The 26,684-nt window shown below is 41.9% G+C and overlaps 1 protein-coding gene across 7 annotated transcripts in view; it reads left to right on the top strand.

The window, feature by feature from the left end:
• Positions 1 to 385: 385 nt before the first annotated feature.
• ZMYND8 (zinc finger MYND-type containing 8) overlaps positions 386 to 26,684 on the top strand; it is a 43,721-nt gene continuing 17,422 nt past the window's right edge. For 4 of the 7 annotated variants that reach the window (XR_014185419.1, XM_082065634.1, XM_082065639.1 and 1 more), the window contains exons 1-9: positions 386 to 472; positions 10,247 to 10,317; positions 16,698 to 16,846; positions 20,905 to 21,123; positions 21,954 to 22,067; positions 23,956 to 24,048; positions 25,162 to 25,249; positions 25,864 to 25,919; positions 26,144 to 26,221. Coding sequence is in view for 6 of the 7 variants with exons in the window: in XM_082065634.1 (XP_081921760.1) it covers positions 459 to 472; positions 10,247 to 10,317; positions 16,698 to 16,846; positions 20,905 to 21,123; positions 21,954 to 22,067; positions 23,956 to 24,048; positions 25,162 to 25,249; positions 25,864 to 25,919; positions 26,144 to 26,221 (882 nt within the window). In the remaining variant the exon portion in view is untranslated. Of the gene's footprint in view, positions 473 to 652; positions 1,558 to 10,246; positions 10,318 to 16,697; positions 16,847 to 20,904; positions 21,124 to 21,953; positions 22,068 to 23,955; positions 24,049 to 25,161; positions 25,250 to 25,863; positions 25,920 to 26,143; positions 26,222 to 26,684 lie in introns of those variants that run through there. The other 3 variants (XM_082065636.1, XM_082065635.1, XM_082065638.1) reach the window with 3 other exon arrangements.

The following is a 26,684-nucleotide window of genomic DNA, read 5'->3' as shown; positions in this document are numbered from 1 at the left end:
TTTTGTTTATAAAGAACAGCTTTTGCAACCTGCGTGAACTCTTCCTCCTTCAGGCTTAAAACATCCAGATGCCTTCAGTAACGGCATGTTGAGACACATTTGCTCATGCAGGCAGTCTGCAAACACTTCCCTCTGCTTGAAAATCTGTGTATTTTATCCGGGGAGCGTACATTTGGGGTTCCTTTTCAAGTTTCTTTGCTGAAACGGGCCTAGCTTAGCCTGTCTTCTCCCTGCACAGGATGGCTCCTGCTTGCCAGAGCTGCACAAAGATAATCGCTCAGGAAGTGTTTCAGCCAATCCCCTGAAGCTTTACATTCAGATTTACCAAAGTAGCCAATCCGGGATTAGCTTTTATTAGGAAGACAGATCATCAAGCTGAAGTGCCAAGCCCTTTCTGCCTGAGTACTGAGAGCCTGTCCTCCATGTTTTATAAGTATTGACATAACACTGTGTTAACAATGCATCCACAGAGGTAAGCCTTACTTTTTACATTTTTTTTTTCTCTAAGACCTATGAGTTGTGTTGAGAGTGTGATTCTCTGTGATTTGTTGTGCAAAACTCACACCACAGCACTTTATTAAGTTGGAACTGTTTAAATTTGCTTTCTTGGGTCACATGGTTAGTAGCCATTAGCCACAGCTTTATTTTGCAGACTGGCAAAACCTTGGCATACCTACTTCTTCTTCAGAGGATGGTGTTTTTAGAGTTGATCAAGATCCTGGTGTTCCACAGCAGCTCTGTGTCTCTGAGCAGTTTGCCAGCACTATTGTCTGTTGTGTCACATGCCTGCTGGAGAGAAAATGGAAGCTAGGGAGCAGATGCATTTAACTGCCCTACAGGGAGCCAAGCAGGGATAATGGCAGACAGAAGAACAGGCAAGTTTACCTTTCTAAACAGTGACTGGAGTAGCTAAGATAAGTTATCTCTGAGAAAATATGGGATTTTTAAAAACCTAGACATCAGCAAAAAGTGCTAATGGCAGATTGTAGATATTGGGCCTAGGTGGTGGTGTGCTGTTGCATCATGTATTTTATGCAGCTTATCTTAACTTAAAATGATTATTGAACTTTTCTTCCTGCAGGAGTAATTAATACAACGTGTTTCTCTTTCTGAGGGACAATCTATGGTTAACATTTTGTTCCTTTGAAGGAGAGTTTTTATGCTGCAGATTTTGGAAATGGGCTGCTGCTCAATAAAATGCAGCAGTACATCTGTTTACAAATCTGATTCTTTATGGAAAATGTTTTTGAACTGTTAGCTTGGTTCTTTTACATAGTTCAAATAAACTAATGTACCTTTTATCTGTGCCTTTTTGTTTTACACTGTATCAGCCACAGTTCTGTGTTGTGGAGTCCAGAGGATATAAAATCATGTGTGGTTCATGACAGTGGTACATGTTGTTCGTTCTTGTTTTTGTCCTTTTTTCTTTTTTTTTTTTTAACTTTTGGTTTAATGCTACGTAATTATTTCAAGAAATTCCGTTTTGATCAATTCCCAAATCTGCCAGCCTGTTGTATCTTCTTAACTGGAAAAATGAGATGGGTGCTTGAACAGTTGGTAAGTAAGCAGCATGCTACTCTCTGAACATTTTTAATACTTTTCCAAACGTTTTGATTTTCCTGGGTCAGTTAGTCCAGTCCATGAAGTAATGTTAGTGGTTAGCTATAGAAAAAAATAAATTTGCTTAGCGTCCATTTTAAGGGACTTGTAGATGTAGGCTGTTTCAATTTGAATGCACTGTTTTTTTGATAATTTGCCTCTAAATTTTGAAGCTTATACTTCCTGTTTACCTCAGGCCAGTGAAAAATATTGTGCTTGCTGTTTGTTCATAGATCGTTAATTACCGTGCTGGTAGGATATAGCGCGTTTTCATTGTTCCTTGGGCTTTTGAGGTGTGATGAGAGCGCTAGTACTCAGCAATGGAGTGACCTTATGAAGTAAAGTAAATAGTGCTTCACGAGCATATGTTTCTCATACTATACAAAGTATAACCTCAGACAAACTTGCTTGAATTATAACTAATTTAGAACATTTTGTGCCCATTACTAAGATTTTAATTGTAGTGCTTGCATACTTGTTTTCACAAGCTGTTTTTCAGTGGTCACCAGTATTGCTAACAAAAGCAGAGGAAAGATGCTCTTTTGTGCTCTTAATGTAATTTTTGCTCTTGTTTGCACAGTCCACACGTTTCCATGACTTTAGGAGGGCACTTAGAGCTAAGGCAGCTTTGCAAATGACTGCACCGAGGCACAGTTACATGCTAACTTCTACAGACAATTGCCATGTATTTGATAACATTCCGTAATGTAGCAATTTACCTCTGGTTACTTGTTTGCCAGTATGAGGGTCTTACTTTGAATATCTCACTTTGCTTAACAGCACCCCCCCCCCCCCCCCCCCCCAAGGGTTAGAATATAGAATATCTAGTTCAGTTTGCAACCTGAAACACTGCTGAAACACCACTGAGTTTCGTGGGATAGCATTTTGTATGCAGTTTTAATGCATTTCTCAACATACATAAAAGTGTTAACACAGCTAAGAAGTTATTCTGGTTTTTGTTCTTCGGTTGCTAAAAACAGAAATTACATTTGGATGTAATTTTCTTAGCAGTAGTTTATACACATTAGCAGTTTACTTTCAGTCTTAAATAGTGCACAACATAATATTTGTTTAATATGAGGAAGCAGGAGCAAGTGATCTGCAATCAGAAAGCTTGTATTAAAATGGCTCCCACAGGTTTTGTTAAACCAGGATCTGTTTCAAATCTGCACCTCCAGACACACTGCTGACAGTGGAGCATATTTGTATAAGCTGCCCTTGTGCAAGTAATGAAACAAAGCATCGCGAGTCTGTTAAAGTTCACTATTTTTAATCGCTCAAATATAATTCTTTTATAGTTCACAAAAAAGAAATGCCTGCATTGCAGCAAGATGTCTGAGCAAGGTAGCGACAGCAGCGCTGCTTCACGGAGCAGCCCAATGGCGCTGCGCCGCGGAGCCCTCGAGCCAATAGGAGCAGAGGGTAGGTTAAAGATTGACAGCTGCAGGAGCAAGACTGAGAAAGGCCTTCTGGAAATTTCTACCAGCCCTGTTCCATCTAAGTAAAGCAAATTCAGCCAAGCTGAAGAATTACATATATTTTTGGTGCTTTGTCAAGGTATGGTGTTATCACTCACTTTCATAGATGGCGTAATAAGCAGCACTCTGTGCTGTTTTTTCTACCGTTCAGGACGGCTGGAATGTGGGGTTTTGTTCAAGTGATAGACGCAGGGAAAGAGCGTGTATTCTTTCTACCCAGGATCTTACAGGACTGGATCTTGTTGATGTCACAATTAGACAGGACATCTATGAAGCAATTTAGGCGAGGTTTATTCAGCTTGTAGCAAATGGCCCTTATTCTAATGTAACTAGCAGTTAATCTTATAATTGCACTTTAAATTTTCTGGCTACTAAAGAGTAATGTGAATTGCCCAGGATGAATATGATTAGCCATTATTATTTAGTGCCAACGTGCAGTTACTTTTGTAATTATCTGGACAAAGAATGCAGTGGGGGAAAAACAAAGGAGTGATCCAGATTATAAATTATGATGGAAACAGTAGCTTTTGAGAAGCTACGTGCCTCTTTCATTCTTTACAGGCAAACTGTTTTAGTTGGAAGCTAAATAGTGCTAGGGAAATCTGAGTGATTGCTTTAAACAAATGACAGCCCTTAACATAGCGAGAATGAGGAAAATGCAGTGTATAAACCACTCCAAGTGTAACTTTGCCCCCCCCCCATCAGGCAGGAATATTGCAATGTAGGGGAAAACCTACATTGCTACTAAGGAAGCATGCAATAAAAGGAAAGTCATGCTCAAAGATCAGAAGTAGGTAGATGAGATTACAAATTTAGCCTATTGTATCAGTGTCTACAAACTTCAATTTGTTCATTTTCCTGAACTGTCTTCTATTTTGTGATACCACTTTTGCCTTTTTTAAAAAAATTACCCTCTTTACTTTGTTTTCAAGTGTATTTGGCATATGGATCCAGTAGCTGAAAAGTGGTAGGTCATGGTCAGTTTTCTGTGGTAATGGTGCCACTCCAGCATAATTCGTTGAAGGTTGATAAACCTCAGTAAAAGTTCTCCTGTCTGGAATTCGGGGTATTAATTTCACTATCTTGGAAGTTGACCATAACCTTTGCCCGTGCAGAATGCAGTAGGCAGCAGTTCTCAAATTTTGTTAGTTGTGCATCACTAGTATTTTTCCCATGGGCACATGAATCACATGATAGTGAATGTAAGCCTGTTAGAAGAGGTTCGATTTGCTCACTGCCTGCCATCCCGCAGCAGCAGCGCACTGTCTCTGAGTGCTCTGCAGACGAGGGACTGGACATCTTCGGAGTAGGCCATTGCGCTTGGCCCTTTAAATTGTATCTGGAAAGTATTTTAAATACATTTATATTAATAAACATGTCTCTATTAATGGGTTAAAGTCTAATTTAGAAATAGCTGTAGAAGAACTAAGTTTTATTTGTTTGGTAAAAGTTTTCTGTCATTCTTATGTTAACCCTTTGTTGCCAGCTGTCATGGCATCTGAGTTTCATACTGTGAGACTAAACCTGTGCTGTAGCAGGATGTTACATCCTTAACTTCAGACATGATTGTTCTCAAATCATGTTTTTAGCATCTGAAATCTGTAACTCTTCTGGGTGCCTTGCTCGGGCCTGAGATCTATAGCTTGTAGTCCTAAAGACAACGGTGTGACACCAAGGACCTCCCTCCCTGCCCTGATCTTCTCTTTTGTGGAGATATTTTGAATGCGCATTGAATAAGTACAAGGTTTTGAAAAGAACCTAAATGTTCTTTAAATTAAATATATATGTGTATATTTACTTTACTTGTTATCAGAGGTAACTGGCTTAAACATTGCTATGTGTAAATATTTGAACAAGCGTTTTGTGTATGTTAATTGCTTAATACAAATTGAGCATTTTGCAGGGAATTCTGGAGAAGGAAATGTAAGATCTGAGGCGCTCAAACTGGAGAGCGAGTCTAAAATTGAGTGATTTCCTTAGTAACCTGTGACTTCACAAAACGCCCTGTCTTGTGCCTTTTTAGTGAAACATTTGGATGTCAGGTGTCTTTTTGTCATACTTTACCATTTCTGATGTTTAATGCTTGCTTCGAATGTAGCCCTGCTGTTTGAACAGGAGGCTCCGTTGTTGAGTAAACTGCTACCATTTTAGCTCCAGTACAGGAGTGAGGCAGTGCAGTGCTGTCAGACGCCATTTTAAGAGTCCTGCATAAATAGCATAGCTACCGATGAGTAAGAGACTGTTATAGGTGAGTGCTTATACAAAGCTGCTATTTATTCAGCAATGGCATGCAAATAATTTTTTCAAATTTTCGTTGAATGCAGTTTTTTGAAATAATTATTTAGAATTGCTGCTCACAAATGTGGTATGGGAGAGGCAGGCATTCTCTTAAGGGTGAAATTCAGTTTTAGTGCTTATAGTCTTAAATCAGGGCTTTTTTGTTTTGCTTTCTCTTAATTAAAAGGAAAAATGAATTCCATAACTATATAGGTCTTGGTTTTAAGTTAATGTGTTTTTCCCTGATGCAGATCTAGATTGTGTATGTGGGCATTAGCTGTTTCGAGTGGTTTTCCAGGTCTGTCAGTTTTTCTTGGTTAAATGTCAAGGTGCAGTAGTTCATCTGCAACTTTTTAATTGCTGTTTGTAGTTAATACGGCTCCGAGCAGCTTTGGATATTTTGGTAGAGGTGCGTTTTTCAGGTGCGAACTGCTAGAACAGGAATGATTTTCTGAAGCAGAAAAGTCAGGATTTTTTTTACTGCTCTGAAATGTTAAAAACTGAGTCTTGTATAAAAACCCCACACTGTCTTCCGTTTAATAGAAAACATATTGAAAAATGAGGCAGCTGATCTCTTTGCATTTTTACATAAGTATCTATGAATCTTGTATGTCTGCAGTCCTTGTTTTTTTTTCCTCCTGTTCCCAACTGTCCCCAAGGGACAATGTCCACCCCTTCTCCCCTCATTCAGACCTGTTCAAATAATTTGTATGGAACAAATTAGTTTAACATTTTGGAAAACAAATTTTTTTGTAAGTTTTGTCAATATAACTAGGGAAGTTTTAAATAATTAATTGGTGTTCTAGTCAACTGACAGTGAAACTGGCAAAGCTTAAATTTCAGTTGTGTTCTTAAAATATGTTCCTCTGTTCATTCATCTTAATGAGGAAATAGGAGTAGCTTTCAGAATGGCATAAGGTCTTTACTCTGTTCATCCAGGTCCTTAACTGAGTGTGTGCCAGTATCGGTTTTGATCTACAACCTCAGAGCATCACATTCGCAGTACATGTGCATGATAGCAATGGATGCTGTCTGCAACAACAGCCCTAAGCCCTGCAAAAAGGAATTGTCAAGAGAATACTCTCTGGAATAGTCTGCTTGATCACACAGTTATTGCTTCCGTAGAACTAAATGCTTGTTGATAACTATTTTGGTGCTGCTTTTAGGTTTTTGTTATTGTTGTTGTGGTAATATTAAGGTACCTGTCATTAAAGACATGTTTTTCTTGAATTATTTAATTTGAAAACTTCTGCTAATGAAATGTCTGGGTTTGGAAGTTTGTGCTTTATAAAACATTTTCAGAATATTGCTTATATTGATGGAAGGTGCAAAGGCGGAAAGATCTGTCAGCTTTAGAAAAGTTGCTGTAAACTTTCTGTGAATTGCTAGCGTGTATTTACAAACTTGAGCCTTAAAGATCAGCGCTGCAATCATCACCGCCACATCCAGACAATGGCATGTCCAGCAAGTCGTGAAACCCGACAGCAAACAGCACAACGGGAGGTGGTCTGGAGGGCTGCGAATGTCTTCCCGAGCACACTTATTAACTGTTCCGCTTCCCCCACAAGGGTTTGATTTTTTTTTAGAACAATCTCAGTGATTTTCTTACAGACTGAAGTGTTTGTGCCCTTAAATGGTTGAGCAAGATTAATTATAGTAGAGAATATGGAGATGCAATCTGTTCCTCTAAGGCTCAGTTCTCATAGTACAGCAGATAATTGCTGAATTTTTAGTTGTGGATGACACATAGTGTGCATGTGTGTGTCGGATAAAGGCACCTGCATTGCTGAGGGAAGCAAAGAACCTCTGTTTCACTGGTGAACACAGTTTTGGTTGTTCATTTATATTCAAATCCTTGGGAACGCTGTCTTCAGGCATCTCGTCTGATTTCCCAGAGATGTGTCAAGACAAGATACTTTGTTCATCTTGGAACAGCTTATGAGGAATGTTCTTCTTGTCTCAGTAGATCTATTGAAAGAACACTCAAGAGGCGATGGAGGAAACTGGCTGCATTTCATAGATTAAACTGGTTAGATGGGGAGAGAAGGGTGCCGGGCTGAGGAGGCCTCCTGCGCCGTGGCCAGAAGGTGGCCTGGGGGCCCTGCCCTGTCCTGCCCTGCCCTGTCCTGCCCTCCTGTGCCATGGCCAGAAGGTGGCCCGGGGGCCCTGTCCTGCCCTGCCCTGTCCTGCCCTCCTGTGCCATGGCCAGAAGGTGGCCCGGGGGCCCTGTCCTGTCCTGTCCTGCCCTCCTGTGCCGTGGCCAGAAGGTGGCCCGGGGGCCCTGCCCTGTCCTGCCCTCCTGCGCCGTGGCCAGAAGGTGGCCCGGGGGCCCTGTCCTGCCCTCCTGCGCCGTGGGGCTGCCTGGGTTGGCACAGGCGTTTCTCAGCCAGGGCTCCCGCACAGCTCTGTCTTTTAATACTGACTTGTAGCAACTCCTGTATCTTTCTTGTTGTATCATGTTCCCCTGAGGTTGTGATTTGAAGAAAATGCCACCTGATGGATATGAATGGGTCTGGCATGCTGTGACTGCTTTAATGTAACTTAGATGTAAGCTGCTGCTGAAAGTTTGTTCCTCCCTTCCCCCCGCCCGCATGCGCACGCTCCCGTTTCCTTTTCCTCTGGCCGTCCAGCTGCAGGGGAGCTGGATCACAGACCTGCAGTTGAAATGAGCGTGATTTCGGGAACATGAAGTTAGGGATTGGCGAAACCATTCCTCTTAGTAGCAGCCTGCGTAAAATGATCTTACGACTTCAACCCGAGTCTCGTAAAAACGTGTATATCCCAATCTGTGGCTGAAGCTGGATTTATATTTTAAAACCAGGTAATGTGTACTGTCAAATTACTTCACTTTTGACAGAACTAGTGTATTATTACATGGTTACCTCTGCGCATTATCAATCATATATACAAGATGTTTTAAAAATATGGATTTTGTTACAGTTTGGTGATACTGAAACTGGATTTTGTAATGGGGGAGGGGAAGGAAAAAAACCAATGCAACATGGGAAGAGAACAAGGAACCATCCTGTGAGCCCATCCCGTTCCATTGCTTGAGAAAGAGAATGGACAGAGGCAAGTGGTGCATGAAATGTTTTGGTGTCTGCAACACAGCGCCAGCTCCTCTCTGCTGGAGGCCCCTGGGAAAGGGTGTCACAAATGTGCAGTATAATTGATCTGCCCATGCATAGTAAACCGGTGAGCATTGTAGTATGGTCAGCTATGTTATGCATTTAATCTGCCCATGCAAAATAAATCTGAGAAGCATTGTGCTGCAGTCAACTGTGCTACACGTTTATCATAATTCTGATCACGTGGGTGCATTTCCTTGCTGATGAAATTAACAGCGTAGTCCATGAGCTGGGAGATTGGATGCTGACAGAATAGAACTCTTCTTCACTGTTTTACAACTGTAAAGAGCTTAATTTGTAAATTATTGCTCTATACAGATGACATGTAAAGAATAATGATTTCTGGAATTCACAGATCTTCTCAGCTTTGGCTCTTCCATGCACTGAGCTTGGTTAATTTGTGTTTAAAATTTTTGCTGACATAACTGTCCTGTTTAGAAGTGTGAAGGGAATTGCAACTCAACTCCCCAGTAGCTGATAGTTGGTTAAAAGTAGCTTTGACAAATATCAGACTGAAAAGTCCTTCTGGTAAGTTTTACTTTGTTTAGGAAGCTGTTTTAACTTATACCAGTAACAAAACTCCTGCTAACATAAACTGTTTGTCAGGCCGAAGAGTTTCTCTGAAATAAATGTAACCAAGTCCTCAGCGTAGTTTCCGAGTGCTGATTAGCCGGCCTGGGCAGATTTGACCGCGGCGAGCAGGAGCAGCGGTCCCGAGGCGGGCGGCGGGGGATCTGGGTCCCCTCGCAGCAGCCGTGGCTCACAGGCTGCGTATCAGTGCAAACTGCCATCAGCAGCCACTGGCATTAACAGGCTAGACAGTGACGTGTCGCTGCAGAGGAGCAGATCTGCATCCCGCCCGGCTCTTGTGCTCTGGTGGTACGCAGGGACAACTCTGATACCTGCTTCACGCACATAACCTCATTTGCCTGACATTTTGAATTTGGGCTTGCTTCAACGTGTTTTCTTTTCTCTCTTATTTTGATAGTCAGATCTCCAAAAATGGTGTGTAACTCAATATTAATTCTGGTTCTTTTTCCTCTCACTTCCTACCCCAGACTGACTTAACTAGCCAAATTAATTGAGTTATGACATCACTGTACGAAAGTAGAGTGTCAGCAAGTCACCTATAGTTTGTCATCTACTTAATCATTTAATACTACCTGGAATTAATTAAAACTGTCTGTGTAAAATTGGTTGAATGGTAGTAAGAACTCTGTTCTGATCAGCCTTTATTATAGTTAATAATTGGTGCAGTTGTATTGCCAATAAATTGCAAATATTTGGTTTGCTGTTATATAGTCTAGTTTCAAAAGAATTGAAATTATTTATCTAAGTTTTAAAAATTGCATGTTACCTTCTAATTTGCAAGCTATTCTGTGTTGCTAAATCTGTTATTCAGCTAATCTCTTCATTGATGCTGGCAAGTGTTTAAATGTTAGAAGGCATGTGTACACACAGTTTATAGAGGCCTTAGATTAGGAGCTACAAGGAACAGAACTCCCGTTCATCTGTCACATACAGTTTATACATGTAGAGACATAATCTCCAGTATATGATTACAAGACCGTCATTAGTAAGAATCGGTACCATGCAGAATACACGTGTGCCTGGATTGTTTCTTTACACAGCAAACCTTTCATTTCATCAGAAATTTTAATATCATTGTATTTGACAGTGTTATGTTGAACTTCTGTACATGAAGGTAGACATGGGAATAATAAAATCTGTAACTATTCTCATTCACCTTTTTGAATCCTGCAGCTTGGCTGAAGAGGAAATAAAGGCAGAGCAGGAGGTGGTGGAGGGGATGGATATCTCCACTCGATCCAAAGGTGAGTAAGAAGGAATATTTCATTTATGTTCTACAACACACAAATATTTGTAAACCAGGATATTGAAACTGTGTAATCTACACGTAGGAAGTCAAGGAAGGGAGCCAGGAGACCTGCGTGGTTAAACAGGAACTGCTGGGTGTGCTCAAGTGGAAGAGGAGAGTTTACAGACCGTGGAAGGAGGGGCTGGCCACCTGGGGAGAGTATCAGGCTGTTGTCAGAGGGTGTAGGGAGGCAACTGGGAAAGCCAAGGCCTCCTTAGAATTAAACCTGGCGAGACGGGTCAAGGACAACAGGAAGAGCTTTTTCCAATACGTCCCTTCCAACCCCTGACATTCTGTGATTCTGTGATTTGGAGTGGGGGGACAGAAATGCCCTTCAGTCAGAACACTTGCACATGGTGTTTACTCCAGTTCTTTGCAATTGACTGCCAGCTGTCTGTCCATCTCCTTTTGTACTTGCAGCTGACTTTGCCGCTCAGTTTACTGGAAAGCTGTTTCTGTAAAAGAGCAGCAATGGTTACTACCATCCTTTAAAAATTCTGGCACATACCTACTTATTAATCACATTTCTACTACAGGGGTCATAAGTCTAGTTGACTCTGAGTGTGCAGATGCAGTTGTCTTGAAAGCATGGCACAGATCATCTGCATTCCCTTGTTTTTAATGAGGTAACTTGGAAAGAAAACATGGTTGTAAAACCCTGACAGGTGTATATTTTTTTCAGTGAAGCAAAGTGGTTGTGAGGAAGCCTTGAGACTCGCCCGTAAGCCATCTTGCTTTGTTGTATTCCCAGCCTGATCTATGAACTAGTGGTAGAACTTTATACTAGTTGAATATGTAGTTTTGCAGAGAAAGTAAAAGCATCATAAATGTCGTCTCTCAGTACAAGAGCTGTCCATATTATAGGGCTGCTCGAAATATTCTTTCTGGCCTTCAGTGAGTTTCTCTGTTAGTTCAGTGCAGTGTTTCTACAGCAGCAAGGTCACAAAGCAGGATTTTAAAACTCCCGTTACACTCTGCCTAAGGTTAGAAAGTGCAGCAGGCCTCTAAGCTGGTGGGATAGTGGTAACAATGTTTCCTCTTGTAACATTAATCTGGTTCAGAATCTTCCTTTGTGTGTTTCAGAAAGGATGTAGATGAGGAAATTGGCCCTATGTAGACAAACCCTTAAGGGAAGCCTGGAGCACTGCTTGGTTGGTTTGGGTTTTGCTGGTCTGAGAAGCCTGTGCAGGAGATCAGTCAGTGTTCTGTGTAACTTCACACCTGCGCTGGAGAAGCTGATATGCTGCAAGTTCCCAGCTGAACTAGGTCTGCTACAGTTTGTACAGCTTGTGTGAGACCGTGTCTAAAGAAAGCTGTAGGAAAATGAATTAAGTTGCTTTAAAACCAATTAGCCTGATGTTCTTCATGAACATTCTTGTTTTGTTGTAAGCGGTTTAATTTTAATGGCTATAAATCAATTGCAGTTCAGTTTAAGCTAAGCTGAAACATGCATTGTTTAATCTGTAACAAGGGTGTTAACAGAGCCTTTGAATCAGTTTAAGTAAGATGGTGGTTTCAAAGCAGCCTAAGCTGGTCAGGCTGCTCGATGCAGCAGTTTTCTCCACCTCCTCCGGTGCCCAGGCTGCAGGAAGCCAGCTGAAGCGAGGCACATGAACAGCTTTCCGCTGGCCCAGCGCGCCCAAGCGGCCGGGCGGGCGCAGGGAGGGGGCAGGGGCGCCGGGGTGCAGAGGGGTTAGAGCTGCGTTGGCCAGCATGTGGGCAGGGTTAGGCGGGGATGAAGCTGGAGCTTAAAACCATAGCTAACAGTTCTTATTTATGCTTTATTATGTGATACGTAAGAGCGAGTCTGTAGCCGTGGTCAGAGCTGCGCAGCCCCGTGTGCTCAGCTTCAGCTGCAGTTTTCTGCCTTTCTCGTTAGGCTGACACTGACGATTATGCTGTTGCACAGTAAGCTGTGTCAGGTGACTGATCTAACTGGAAATTGATCCTCTTTGTAGTATCAGCTTTTTTCTGAATCGTGAACTGATTGACCCTGCTATTACACACAAGTGCCTGCCTGCACAGAGCTGTGGGGACGGGAAGAGGAGGAGGTGCTGTGGCAGTTATAATTTAGATCTGCTTATAAGCTGTGCATGTACAGCTTTACTAAATATGAGTTTTTAAAATATACTGCTCTCCTGATCAGAACAAGGGGGCATCTGAGAACTGGAAATGGGAAATGACAGCTGAAAGAGAATGAACGGAGTCCAGAAACACAAAATGGAGTCAGCAGAGGGTTGCCGTTTAGCGAACAAGAAAGGCAATGGATTAGATTATTATAATATTTTGTCTTCTGCATATGATACATTAACATGTCTGACAGAAACATCTTGTTATATTTCTGTTCCAGCCCTATGACCTACTTTTTAACCACGTTTATTAAATATTTCAAGATGGGGCTTGTAAGGCTTTCTGGAGAATTTTCTGATTATTTCCAGGTTGTGATTCCAGAGCCGCAAAACCAGCTTAATTGTTTGGTGCGATTCTGTTTCCACTTACTCTTGTTCTCTCTGGACAGCAGTGAACTCTCCACTGGGCTTTTTCATCCTGTTAACCTGGAATTTTTTTTATTTTTCAATCTTTTTTTTTAATTTCAGGTTAGTTTTCTGCTCGTTTTTTGCCCTTGCCTGCCACGAGGCGTTCGCTGTGGCGGCACATGGACTTCCATAGGTTTCCTGTGTTTTGGCTGGCACTGTAACCGCCGCCTGCCTGGCGACGGCAGAAGGAGCACTTTGACTGTCTCATCATCAGTCATACATCCCTTGTATTGCCCTGACATCCGTGCTGGCTCTTGGCCAGTCCTCTTGTGAGGCAGTTAAGGACTTGGGTATAGAAGTAGTTTTCTTCTTGCTTATCTCCCTGAACCAGATTACCAGGGAGTTGGACAGATGTCGTTGCTGGGAGCGGACTTGCCGCTATCAGTGACGGTCATTACATGGTCTTAACTTGTCATGAAGTCATATACAGAGACACTACTGCTTAATGCTGAGAATTCTGACTTCAACAGCTTTTGCATTATTGCAGGTTTGTGTTGAAGGCTTTGGTCTTAGGGGCTTCTCTCAGTGACAAAATGTTTGGATATTACAAATGTAAATGCAAAATGACTAACAAAATGGGATTTCCAGAATACATTATATATTTTGTAACAGTTTCATAATAATACATTGTGTATCAACTTTTTGTGTAGTGATACCAAGAATTTAATCGCATGGCGATGAGTTTCTCTCTCCAATGTGCAAGGAAATTTGAGGTTCCTCCAGTGAACGGTGGTACAGGCCGAGGTTTGTAGCTCTGGCGCAGAGCCCTTGGTGTCCTGCGGGGCTCCGCGGGGGCTGGGGCGCTCAGAAACACCTTTCATCTCCTGGACTGCGAGTTGCTGGGAAGCGTTTCTCTATCTCCCAAAGTCCTACAACGAGGAAACATGTAACAGTGTCTTTTTGTACTTGTGTAAAATTGTAATGGAGTAGGAGTTCATCAGGATTTACGCAACCGCGGCTAACCTCTGTTATTTATTACATTAAGCAACTGGGTTGAGTTAATTGCATCAGTTGAAGTTTCTGGAATGTAAATAGGGCTTTAGTGGTTGATTGCAACTGCATCATCGTATTGCAGAATCTGGCATAAGATTAAAATGCCTCAGAGTTTAGTGTAAGTTCTAACAGATTTATCCATGCTTTTGTTAAACATTTTGAAGATAATTAAGCTTGCTATAGTAGTATAGGTAATGGATTTTACAAATCATAAATCTACTAGCAACCATGCAGTATAATAAATATAACTGTGAGACCTCACAGTTCTGGAGTCCATATAAATAATTAATTGAAGCCTGTTCTATCAAATCAGACTGTAATAATGCTGACAATGGAGTTAGTGTTCCTTTTTCAGAAATCTTCACTGATGTCCCTCAACACCATTTAAAGTACATGCATCCACAGCTTTGGAGGAGGAGGAAAGAAGGGAGAAGTGACCGTCAAGGCGGACATCAGTTTGCTGTTTTTCACAGAATTGTATAACACTTAAAGGTCATGTAGTCCAGCCCCCCCGCAATGGGCAGGGACATCTTCAACAGGATCGGGTGGCTCAGGGCCCGTCTTGTTCCTTCTGAAGGTCCCACGTTTCTGTGGGGTTACGACAGCTCAAGCAGTCTTCAGTCACCTCTGAGTTCTTGTACCTTCTCTCACGCTGCCTTCTTTCGTAGGCCAGCCTCGCTGTTTCTTACAGCCATCAAATTAATTCTTCATTAAATTTTTGTTCTTTTGTTGCATTACATTTCATCTAATTTAATTCCTTGATCTGGTTCACCAAATGCTGGCAGAACTCTTTGTTCACAATAAAAGGGTTAGCATGGGACTGGGAACTAATGTCAGCAGAAGTAGCCTTGGGCTGGCTCTGCTCAAGTGACACTTCTGCAGGGTGTCTGACTTACACAGAGCAATCAACTAGGTTTCTAACTGGAAATGTTGTTCAGAATTTTGCATATTTGACCCACTTACATTGAGATATCGAACGCCTAATTACATCCCAGGAAAGTTCTCTTGGTGTAACTAAGGCTCAGTTTACTGATTTCTAACACCGTTCCTGGAAGACTAAACGAATGCTTTTGTTGAAAGCATACATAGCTGTTTCTGGCTCCTGGAAAACAAAAGGACTGCTAATTTCACTGTGCAACAGCTCATGTTGAAAAGCTGCCTTTTTTCTTTTCTACTGTTTAGACAAACATGTTCGTGAGTTTCCTGCTTTTCACTTTCTGAACATTTCCAGGAGAGCTCTTTTCTGCAGCAGTAGCTATTACCGCTTCGTAGCAGCTCATGCAAGTCTGGTGAACTTGATGGAGTTAAGATAAAGATCATTTTTTTTTATTTTCTGTGCTTTATTTTGAAAAGCAAACCTTTTCTTCCCTTCCACAGCAGCTCAAAAAAGGGTAATTCTTTCCCAACAGTAAAAAGCTTTTATGTTGCAATTTCCATGCTATTTGGGAAGGCTTTTGTTTTGTTTCCCTGACCTTTGTGTGAGGTCGAATTTGAAAATGACGACGTGCAGTCAGACTGGTTTGCTTGGGCTTTTCTGCCTGCCTTGCCATCGCCGCTCTGGGCTGCAGCACCGAGCGCTCATGTCAGCCACGTTTCCAGCCGTTTTCTTCATGTTGGCACAGTGAACTCTGAGACTCGTTGCTATGGCGATTCTGCTGAAATGAATTTTTGAGGTTTTTGCTCATTTTGGCCGTATCAGTTATCTAAACCATCTCACTCCCTGGGTGATCAAATAACAGTGCTGGAGAAAGGGAAGGGAGGGAACGTGTGTTACGTGCTGTGGATTTCAGCTCTTGTTAAGGCCTTATTGGTAGAGAAACTAATGCAAGTGTAATGAGATACTTAGAAATACATATCTGGGCCCCACTTCACTATGGTGTTAGTCTGGAATTACTTTGCATTTAGCTTAAGCAAGTTTTAAAATTTATTTTTAGAAAGGTATATGGAGAAGAGGACATAAGAAGCTATAAGAAGCCTTTGGTACTGAGCACTTTATGCTGTGTTCTTACAGTAAGGCATGTTGGTGTTACTTGTTTTCAGGAAGACTTACATTTGATTATCATGAGAAAAGCAGGGGAAACAACATTTTACTTTTGTAGGTTTTCTGAGTTGGCAGCTGCTTCCATTGAGAAAAATGAGACTTCTCCATTCGTTGTCAGGGGTTGTTGCTATTGAATGCTTACAGGATAGCACTCGGCAATGTATAGAATATAGAAAATATGGTTGTGGTCTGTGCTCCATATGCTGCAGCAAGATAAGATCCCTGATGTACAATAACAACATACTCTTTTTTGTTTTAATAGTTTTTTCTAAGCTAAATTGTAGTAAGTCACTATCATAGTTTATCTGCGTAAAAACTGTGTTACCGTCACATAAAGCTGAACTTCTAAAATAGTCCTGAAGTGTGAAATGAAGCTGCTTTAGGCTTTACGTACGCTATAGTCTGTCTCCTGCGAGCAGCAGTCACTGAAACAAAGATGTTAAACTGTAGGTGAAGCTCCGGTTCGCTCGTTTGCTCCCTGAGCACTCAGAGGTGCTTGTGCAACCTTGGCAGTGTCGCAGAGCAATTAATGATAACAACCTAGTGATGTAAGACCGGGTAGCTCTGAATGAGAATCTGAAGTTATTTTAGGTGTCTATTTTTTCACTTGCACTGGAAACACGATTTCGAAATAATGCTAAGAAAGCAAAATCACAGACTCAAAAATCAAGAGAGAAGTGCAGGAGTGTGAGTGACAAACCGTAAACTTGTTGGCGTGTTTTTGGTCCGTGCACCCTTCAGCCATGTTGTTTGTGTCTGTTCTAGATCCTGGCTCCGCTGAACGCACAGCACAAAAAAGGAAGTTTCCCAGCCCTCCACATTCCTCTAATGGCCACTCACCACAAGAGGCGTCGACAAGTCCTATAAAAAAGAAAAAGAAACCTGGTCTATTGAACAGTAATAACAAAGAGCAGGTAGGAGGAGTCATGGTCTTGTTGTGCTAAAGTATGAAACCATGATGGATATAGAGGCAGCTGTTCACGAGCTCTCTCGCCCTTAGGAAGCTCCACTGTTGTGCTCGAGGAGGTGGATGCTGGTTTTTGAATGCAGCGTGTGTAGGAGTTAGCATTGTAAGTGGGATTCGGGTGTTCTTTTGTTTTACATCTGTATTAGAAGGGCCACCTGTGTCCCGGGTTTTGATTTCATAAAGCTGATGAGATGCAATTTTGAACAAAAGGATTATGAAGGAATAGAATAATAAAAATAACGACGACAATAATACCTGTTATTAATTAAAACCATTAAAAGAAAACATTCAGCAGCACGATATCCTAAATTACGGAAGATCTCATAATGTCAGTGGAAGTCCGTCTTCTGCTTTCGGTCCTACTGCCAGTTATTAACAGAAGTCCAGCTCCTTCCTTGGTACTCTGCAGATTGGCGCCCCTCCTCTGAACCGCGGGGCAAACTCCATCAAACGGTCACCCTGAGAGTGCTTGTCTGTCTTCATTCTTCAAAGTTTATCTTCAGTGTCTTCTGAATACTGAATTTAAAGCATTTGTTGTAGTTCTTGGAAGAACTTGACTCCAGAAGACTTTGACAATTTGTGATTCATTGTATGATGCAAGTGAAAAAATTACATGAAGCATATTGAACAGCAAATGCTGGAAAGCACCTGTATCATCTTGGAGGAGATCACATGAAAGCAGTCCTTAGCCTTACTGAAATTACTTCTTACCTAATTTAATAATGACAGCTGTGTATCTTTCAAAGTGCCTTTGTGTACCGGTGGTTTTTGCCAGAGTCATATAAACACAGGATTAAGTTCTGAGGATTTAAAGCACTTTTTTCATGGTGTAACAGTATCCACATTAAATATTATCCTGATACAATTGCATAGGTTAAGAAAGAAAATGAAATTCCTGATCACTGCGGTTGTCCTGGAACAAGGAATGTGGATACGTCAGGCCTCGCTACAGAACAGTCTTACAGTGTCAAGCATATTTTATCTAGGGATAACTGGGCGGTGTGGTGATAGCATGTGTAGGCACGCTCGCGTTAGCCACTGCGGCCAGCGTGGCTTCTAGAGAGCTTCGGGCTGCAGAATTCCTCTGCATCCTGGACGGTCACTGGGGAGATGTCGCCCCGCTGAAGTCTGAGCTTCTACCTGCACAGCGTAGAGACAACTTGATGAACAGTGGAACTGAATCTTAGGGTGTTCATTTCCACTTTTTATTCATGCATTTAAAAATATATGTGAAAACACAATTGCAGCTGTTGAACTTGATAAATTCCCCTCAGTAAAACCTTTTCTATTTTCCAGGTATTTCAGACCTGAAATATTTCAGGATAGAATAAAGTTGTATATCTAATGGAGAAAAGCAATCAGACGTGCTGATTTTGCTGTATTTGTTGCACGTTAGCAAGAAAATATCATCTATTCAGTTTTGTTTAGCTTTCACAAGTTGTTTTCCATTTAATTTTGTCTTGCATGTCAAATTGGAGATGGGCATGCTTGGAGATGGGTGTTCCCAAGGCAGGGGCAAGGCTGTGCTCTGTGCGGTGGCAGGAGCTGTTACAGATTCTCTCTGCTCGACAGAGCTGGGCTGAGCATGCGGGTGCTTGTCTTGCTCTCCGGTTGAGTTTCAGGTGCAGTGTAGCTGATGGCTGTGGCTCTGCTGGCTGGAGAGATCCGCTCTGAGGTGTGACAACACCGCTGCAAACCTCCAGCTTCAAAGTCTACGTTACAAAGGGTTTTGTAATATTCGAGTATTTTGAGATACCGTCACTAAAGTTAGAGTTACATGAAGCTTCATATTACATGTTGTGGATGCAGTAGCACATCTTCAGAATGGTGCCAACAGGTATTTAAAGTGCTGAGATACAAGCACAGTATTATGGAATTGTAGGGTGTAGCTAAGACAATCAGAACTTCTGACACTTAATTGGTCAGCTCTAATCTGATTGAAATTGTCAGCTTGTCTTACTACTAGCTTCAATATGAATTTAAACTGAGTATAAATAGTGATCTTTTTCACTATCAAACAGTACCAAAATACTTGTCTCTTCTTCCATTTTCTATGTCATTCTACAGGTCTTAGTAAAATTAATAAAGACTTTAAAACAAGCTATGACCTATTTGAGCTTGAATTCACTAGTTACTTCAGAGTAAGAATACATTAAATTCACCGGCAATTTCCTTTGCCTGCAGCTGAGGAGGTGCCCGTAGACGCGTCCCCACGTGCGCTGTCGGGGTCTCGGTCTCGCAGCTGCGGTCGTGCAGCTGCAGACAAAGCCGGCTCCTGCCCCGCACGTGGCGACCCGCCGTCTTTGCTCTGGCTGGCTGCCTCTGCATCTTTTGGAATGATTGTTGTAGTGATACAGCTAAAGCCTTATGCTGTCCCTCTCATTCCCCAGCATCTCAGAGAACCTTCCTTCTGACAGTCTTGTCATACTATATGGTTAAATATGTGTATATAGAAAGTACAGAAGAACAAAGTATCTTTTTAGTAGTTGTATCATCTGTAGCATAGAAAATGAAAACCACCAAAACTTATAGGAATTTGAGTGAAATTATAGGTAGCAGAATGCTTTGGGCATGTTTGTAGGTAACATCCTTTCTTTGCCTGAAATACGATGCAGTGTTGGATAACTGCAGATCAGATCTCTCTGGTGTGTCTTTTGAGATGCAATATCTTCAGCTGGGTTGTCCCGTCTGCGTCATCTAGTGTGACCTTGAAGGTCCTGTATTCATGCAAGTAATTAGACCTTGGCCTTTGTAACTTTAGAAATCTAGAAATATCACGGTCCAAGCTGGCATGCTGGTGGTTTCTGGTGACATTAATTGATGACCTAATTTTGTATTGTATGCTGCAGAGATAGAAGGAACATGCAGATGGTTGCACTGTTCTGTGAGTCACACCCGCATGTGACAGTTCAAGGTCTAAGAACTCGCAGATGTGTAAATGGTGTAGAATGTACGCAAAACTACCTGAGAACCAGACAAATAGGTTCTGCAAACTACAAGCATTTGAATAGTTACAAGTAATGTCATGTGCAAATGGGTTTACTTCAAACAAAAAAATCACGGTAAATAGAGTGCCTCAAAGTCAGGACTGTTTCTCTCCATGCCCCCTTAGCAAACCCCCCCTATAATAATTCCAAACAGAGCACTTGAGTTCCGTGTCATTAGTGAATAGAATGTGCTTTTCCAGTAAATGTTAGCGGCTCTTCAAAGCAGATCTAATAAACTTGAGGTATCTGGGGACTCCCGACTCTTTGCTTCTTGTGTTTTGACGTCAGCTGTGTCATTGAGCTGTCTGGGGCTCAAGTGAAAGACCAGTTCATGCAGTTTACGAAGTTAATGCTGTTTCCTAGTGCAGGCAAACCAGTGGAGATTGTGAGTCTTAAATTCTGATATGCATTTCCTTGGTGGATCAAGTCTCTCCCAGTGTTGTGCTCCTGCAGCACAGGGGGCTGTTCAGGATGTAAGCTTGCTCCTTTGTCACCCTGCTGTACAGTCTGCCGTATTCATGAAATCAGCACTGGCTCTTGCTTCATTGTAAAGCTGTGAACCGCTGCAACTAAGGACAGTTTTGAATGGTGGTCAGCTTCTTGATTCAGGACTAACTTCTTCAGTTGTCACAGGTTTAGCCACCTGTAAATTCTCGGTATTTAGCTTGCACAGCCTCATGGAATTCCAAGTTTAGAAGACCTAATAGCTTCTATAGCAATACTTCTTTCTTGAAGTTGAAAGCGTTCCCTGACTTTTGCTGGCTCGCCTGCCTTGCACTCGATGCCCTCACCTCCCACAAAAGTTTATTTTCAGTCTTGAGTGTAACTGGCATTTGACATCTGAATAAGAAGTAAACCTCTTTGTGAATGATTTTGTGCAATGAATAAGATACTGTGCTTGCATAAATGTTAATCAAACTCTGTAAAGTGCTGTTTGCTTATATATTATGAATATTGTAATTTGAAAAAATGCAAATTTGTTTTGAAACCAAACCTGTTTTTCTTGCCTACATTTCAGTCAGAACTAAGACATGGTCCGTTTTACTATATGAAGCAGCCACTCACCACAGACCCTGTTGATGTTGTACCACAGGATGGACGGAATGATTTCTATTGCTGGGTTTGTCATCGGGAAGGCCAAGTCCTCTGCTGCGAACTCTGTCCTCGGGTTTATCATGCTAAGTGTCTGAAACTGACAGCCGAACCAGAGGGGGATTGGTTTTGCCCAGAATGTGAGGTTAGTTTGATATAAGGAATGGATTTCTTTCTTGTTTGTGAAATATAAGCAGCATTTTTGCATTCTGAAATGTTTCTGGTTTGTTCCTATGTTGTCTCTTGGTAAAGGTACCAGAACAATTTGTACAGAAGAGGAGGCATCCACTGCTGCTTCACCACTTTGGGTTGTTTGCCTCAAAGGCTTCAAATTCCTTGTGTCTCCTCCTGCAGAGAGGGCACCATTTCAAAAAGCAGTCCCCTGCAGGCACCTCTGGTTCTGAAACATCCTGCAGTGTTCCTAGTTCAGCCCGTGCTGCCTGCCGGGGCTGGGCAGCTCTGCAGCGTGCGGACAGCGTGGCACTGCAGGGACACGGGGGTGTTTCATTGCTGCTCTTTCCTGCAGGGCCGCGGAAGAATGTGATTATTCCTCTCTAATGGTTCCTGGGGAGAGAATACTTAGCTTCAAAGTATCTTTAATAAAAGTAAATTGGTTTATTGCATGGGTTTTTTTGACCACTTACTGTATTAGAGTTCAGGTGACCTCCTCACTTGTTCTCATTGCTGTAACCGGCATTGTATTTGGGAATTTTCGGTACTCACACGTTCACTTTGCGTGATCTCGAAGATGATGGATAGTTTTCTGGTCTTTTCCCTTTATTTCTTTTTTTGGTTAACATACCCAGAACAAAAACAAGTAAAACAACCACTGAAGTACTTGTGCTACCTTGTCAGAAATATTTGCTTTCGTATAGGATAGTCACTGTCTTTCATTTGAATGCTAGAATGTTTCGGTGGAGAAGAATTCACCTAGAAATGTTTACTGATGAAATATTTTTTAATCTTGACTTTTAGAAAATCACAGTCGCGGAATGCATAGAAACACAGAGTAAAGCTATGACAATGCTCACCATCGAACAGCTATCATATTTGCTGAAGTTTGCACTACAGAAGATGAAACAGCCAGGGGTAAGGAGGACTTTATTTTTTTTAATGCTTGGATTATATGTTTGTCATAATCCTGGGTTTGCTTTCTTTTGTGGATTACGAACCTAGTTTGTTTTATCCGATTGTGTATGTCAGCTTCTGGGCTATCTGCCACCTCTAGTACAGACAGATTAGCTTAGGCTGTACAGACTATCTTGGAGTGCATCAAAAGTGTAGTTTCTTGGTGTAACTTCTGGATGGAGTTTCAGTAGGTATAGTGAAAATATGATGTAGCTTTCCAGTGGGACATGGTTTCTCCCCCTGGAGGTGGACTGGTGCTACTGGCTTTGGGTTCTCTGACAACAGCTGGTTTTACAAGACGCCAGTCCAGACAGTGATACGTGGGAAAGGTTTACCTCGCAGGGACAAAAGGGTGCTGGGACAGGAATCAGCAGGGCTCATTTGCAGAGCTTTAAACTAGACTCAAAGGGGGATGGGGATGTAGCTGGGTTTGCATCAGTAGGGCATCACCCTAGAGCTGATGAAGGCTGGGAGGCCTCCCATGCCCTGGGGTGAAATGGGTGCGCTCGGCTCGCTCTCTGAAATGCCTGCACACCAATGCGTGCAGCACGGGGAACAAGCAGGAGGAGTTAGAAACCTGTGTTAGGGCAGGAGATGATGAGCTGGTGGCAATGACGGAGACACGGTGGGACAGCACACACGACTGGAATGTGGCCATGGATGGCTGTGTCCGTGTCGGGAAAGACAGGCCAGCCAGGCGTGCTGGTGGAGCTGCTCTTTGTGTGAGAGAGCAACTGCAATGTATTGAGTGTTGTCCAGGCCCGGGTGAGGAGCGAGCTGAGAGTCTGTGGGTGAAAGGGAAGGGGCAGCTGGCAAGACAGTTCTGGTCACTTGTTCTTTACCATGCAAGCTTTGCCCAGTTTTCACGTATGTGAAGATAACAGTAAATCAAAATATGATGTGATGGGTTACCAAGGGTTGTCGTAATTCCTGCTGCCTTCCTATTCCTGTATATAAGTTAGAGGAGCAGGGAGGGAGCCTGTGCTTGCAATGTTATAGTAAAATATGTTGGGAAAACCAGATGTGCAGAACCTGGGGCTTTCTGCAGCTCTGACCTCTCTGTAAGTGTTTTAGCAGAACAGTAGTGGCATTTTTTGGGAAGGTTACTCTTAAGTACTGATGGATTTTGCCTCTTGGAATCTTTTTACTGTAGAGGGTTAAATAGTATCAGATTAGACGGAGCCATTAGAAGCTTTAAATGCTCCTTTTCAGTAGCAAAGTGTCAGTGTTTGTTTATATTGAAATCACACAGTGTTTTGAGAATGTGGTTAGAAAGCTAATGTCTAACGAATGCTCTTGAGATATTTTGCCCTTTAGACATTTTACTAACGACCTCTTGTTTTGATACCTGAGTACTTTATTTGGCTGATTTTGAAGAATCGCCGTCCCTCCAAATCAGATCCAAAGTAGCGTCCCACTGATAAAAGTCTGAATGTGTTTGCATTACCAAGCCACCATTGTTCTGGAAGTTCTGCTTCTAAGGGAGTCTGAAAAAGAAGGAATTGCGAGTGGAGTGAATTGGAAATTTAGTGTCTTAATTCTGCTAAAAATCTGTTGAGCCTCCTCTGATGCTCCACAAATAAACCCTACTGTAAATAACAACAGTACTTTTTATGAAACATATAACTTCTGCAATTCATTACTTCCAGCATATGAAAAATCAGTTAAATGAGACCTTTTAGTTCATCTTGTTCTGCCAGTACTTTATTCCTTCACAAAATTTTATAATTACCTTTAAAGAATTTGCTCTGACATCACAATTGGAAGTGGTATGAGAAGAAGAATGGGCATTGTGTTATCGATGAAACTGTTCAGTATCAATAAACAATGTGTTTTTTTCCTCTCACAGACAGAACCGTTTCAAAAGCCAGTTTCACTGGATCAACACCCAGATTATGCAGAGTATATCTTTCATCCAATGGACCTTTGTACATTAGAGAAGGTTTGTACGAAGCTAAGGGAGTTCCTTAGTTTGGTTGCTCTCATTAAGATTTCTGGAGTGCGTGATGTGAGCGGGATAGAGGTTTCTTGAAATTATTTTGATGCTTTTTTTTCTTGTGATTATAAATGCGAGTTCAGTTACAGCTTAAAAACAATCACATGCCAACTGACTCGGTCCAGTATTTTGTCTTGTCGAGTAACAAATGCTCAGGAAAAACAGTACGAAAAAGACAAGCTCACACTGAGGACCTCCTGTATAAATTCATCTGATTCCAGGAATGATGCTGTGGGTAGACTTCATCAACCAGAGTTCGCGTTTGACCCTCGTGTTTGTGAGCTGTTAATGGCCCACTGGTCCATTAATTTGGGACCGTTTGAGTGTATATCCAGGGATCATTCCAGGCTCATTTTACTGACCATTCAGCTGTCTCCACTGCACATGAGGCGTGGAAGAAAAAAGACAGAGTCAAGAGGTGGATAATGGGCCTTTCGTATTGTGGGTTTGATAAGTTTAGCCGTTTCCGCTCGTGAAGGAGCTCTCCATTCAGCAGTGCCTCGGGAAGAGCGAGGCTTTGCAGCGGGAAGAGACGGCAAGGGTTTTCTGCACGTCCTTCCAGTGGCGGGTGATATCTTTGTGGTATAAAGGTACAACAAATCCGTGTGACCGATTTTATCAAATCAAATGACTTCAGCCTGCGAGTAGACTGAAATGTCAAACATACTGTCTTATGTACTATGATGAACAATTTGTTCTGGGTCTTGTAAAAACTAGAAAATAAGAATGCTGTGGAGCGATAATATGTTGGTAGAAGAAACCAAGGACTCGGTTTTCTGAAGAGATATTGGATGTAACACTGAGGAAATGAATGCCTTTTTTGAGAAGTGTTAAAGATGCTGATCTAAATAATTCATTACTTAGAGTTAATTTAGATAGTTCATACATTCTCAGGATGGTCAAAAAGACACCCTGAATTGGACAGATTCTTAAGTATTTAGAATCATAAGGCTTACAGTAAATAAGTAGTCAGCTTTATTAATTGTAGGACTGATAGGGAACAATGTTCGGGAACAAGCTATCACTTTACTCATTTCTGTTCTGTTTTTTTCTTTACAGAATGTTAAAAAGAAAATGTACGGTTGCACTGAAGCATTTTTGGCTGATGCCAAATGGATTTTGCACAACTGCATTATTTACAATGGCGGTAAGTATTAAAATGTTCTTAATGTCCTCAAATGTGAAACTTTGAAACAGTTAAAGACATGGAGCAATTTGTAGACTCCTAGTTGGCAAATGCTGAAAGTATCTGCCTGTTAATGACCGTAGTGCTTAAACACAACAGATTTTTCTTTAGCAACTGGCATACTTAAAACTCTAAGACCAGATACAGTCCATGCTGTCACTTGCTCATTAAGTTAGAGTAAAAGAATGGTTTGGGTTGGAAAGGACCTTAAAGTTCATCTGGTTCCAACCCCCACGTTGCTTTGGTGTTTTGCATTGTGTGGCACTTTTGGGAGACGGAATGGAGCGGGTGATGCGGCGTGTCCCTCACTGACAGCGTGCACCAGTGTGGGCACCCCGCACCAGCCCTCCCGAAGGAGAGAGCGCTGCCGTGCTGTTTGAGAGGAGCGCTTACCTTCTGCTTTTGCAAGCAAGTAGTTTAAATGTTTACAGGTTTTATATGCACATGTTGTAAATAATCGTTTTAGATGTTCTCTTTGGTCTTTAATGTTAACTTCTACATCTTCAAACTGTTGATTTTATCATTATTCTAGCATAATAATTTTCTTGGTTAAAGCAATTTATTGTTTCCTCTAGGAAATCACAAATTGACACAAACAGCAAAAGTCATCATCAAAATCTGTGAGCATGAGGTATGTGTGCCCCAATTAGCTTAATTGTTCCGTGTTTTTAAAGTGTTTCATTTCATGAAAAGATGGGTGTCTGTCAGTGTTGATTTCACAGCAAGGAAATGTTGACGTGTGACCACAAATTTGTGGAAAAATGATGCTAGCAAACAAGACAGGCTAACATAATAATACTCATGACACTTTGGACTCGGATTAAGCTGTTTAATAACTTTGTGTTTTCTTTTCAGATGAATGAAATTGAAGTATGTCCGGAATGTTATTTAGCTGCTTGCCAAAAACGAGAAAATTGGTTTTGTGAGCCTTGTGTAAGTTAAGAATTATAGTAGTCTGGCTAATACATGAAACTAGCCGTTCTCATCTCAGCTGTTCTCAGTGACAACCAGCGGTAGGACAAGGGGCAGTGGGTTCAGACTGGAACACAAGAGGTTCCACTTAAATTTGAGAAGAAACTTGTTCCTGGTGAGGGTGGCAGAGCCTGGCCCAGGCTGCCCAGGGGGTTGTGGAGTCTCCTTCTCTGCAGACATTCCAACCCCCTGGACACCTTCCTGTGGAACCTCAGCTGGGTGTTCCTGCTCCATGGGGGGATTGCACTGGATGAGCTTTCCAGGGCCCTTCAACCCCTGACACCCTGGGGTTCTGTGTAATCCCTCCAGTTCTCTCCTGGGCTGTGTTATGCTGCAGACTTGGAGGGGGCTAATCAAAAATAAATGAATAAAAAAGTGCAACTGCGATGTACTTAATTGAAATACTTAAGGCTCTATGTATTTA

This window comes from Streptopelia decaocto, assembly GCF_964273445.1.
Source record: "Streptopelia decaocto genome assembly, chromosome: 14".
Lineage (NCBI taxonomy): Eukaryota > Metazoa > Chordata > Aves > Columbiformes > Columbidae > Streptopelia > Streptopelia decaocto.
The sequence above is the reverse complement of the archived record's forward strand: the minus strand, read 5'-3'. Positions and strand labels throughout refer to the sequence as shown.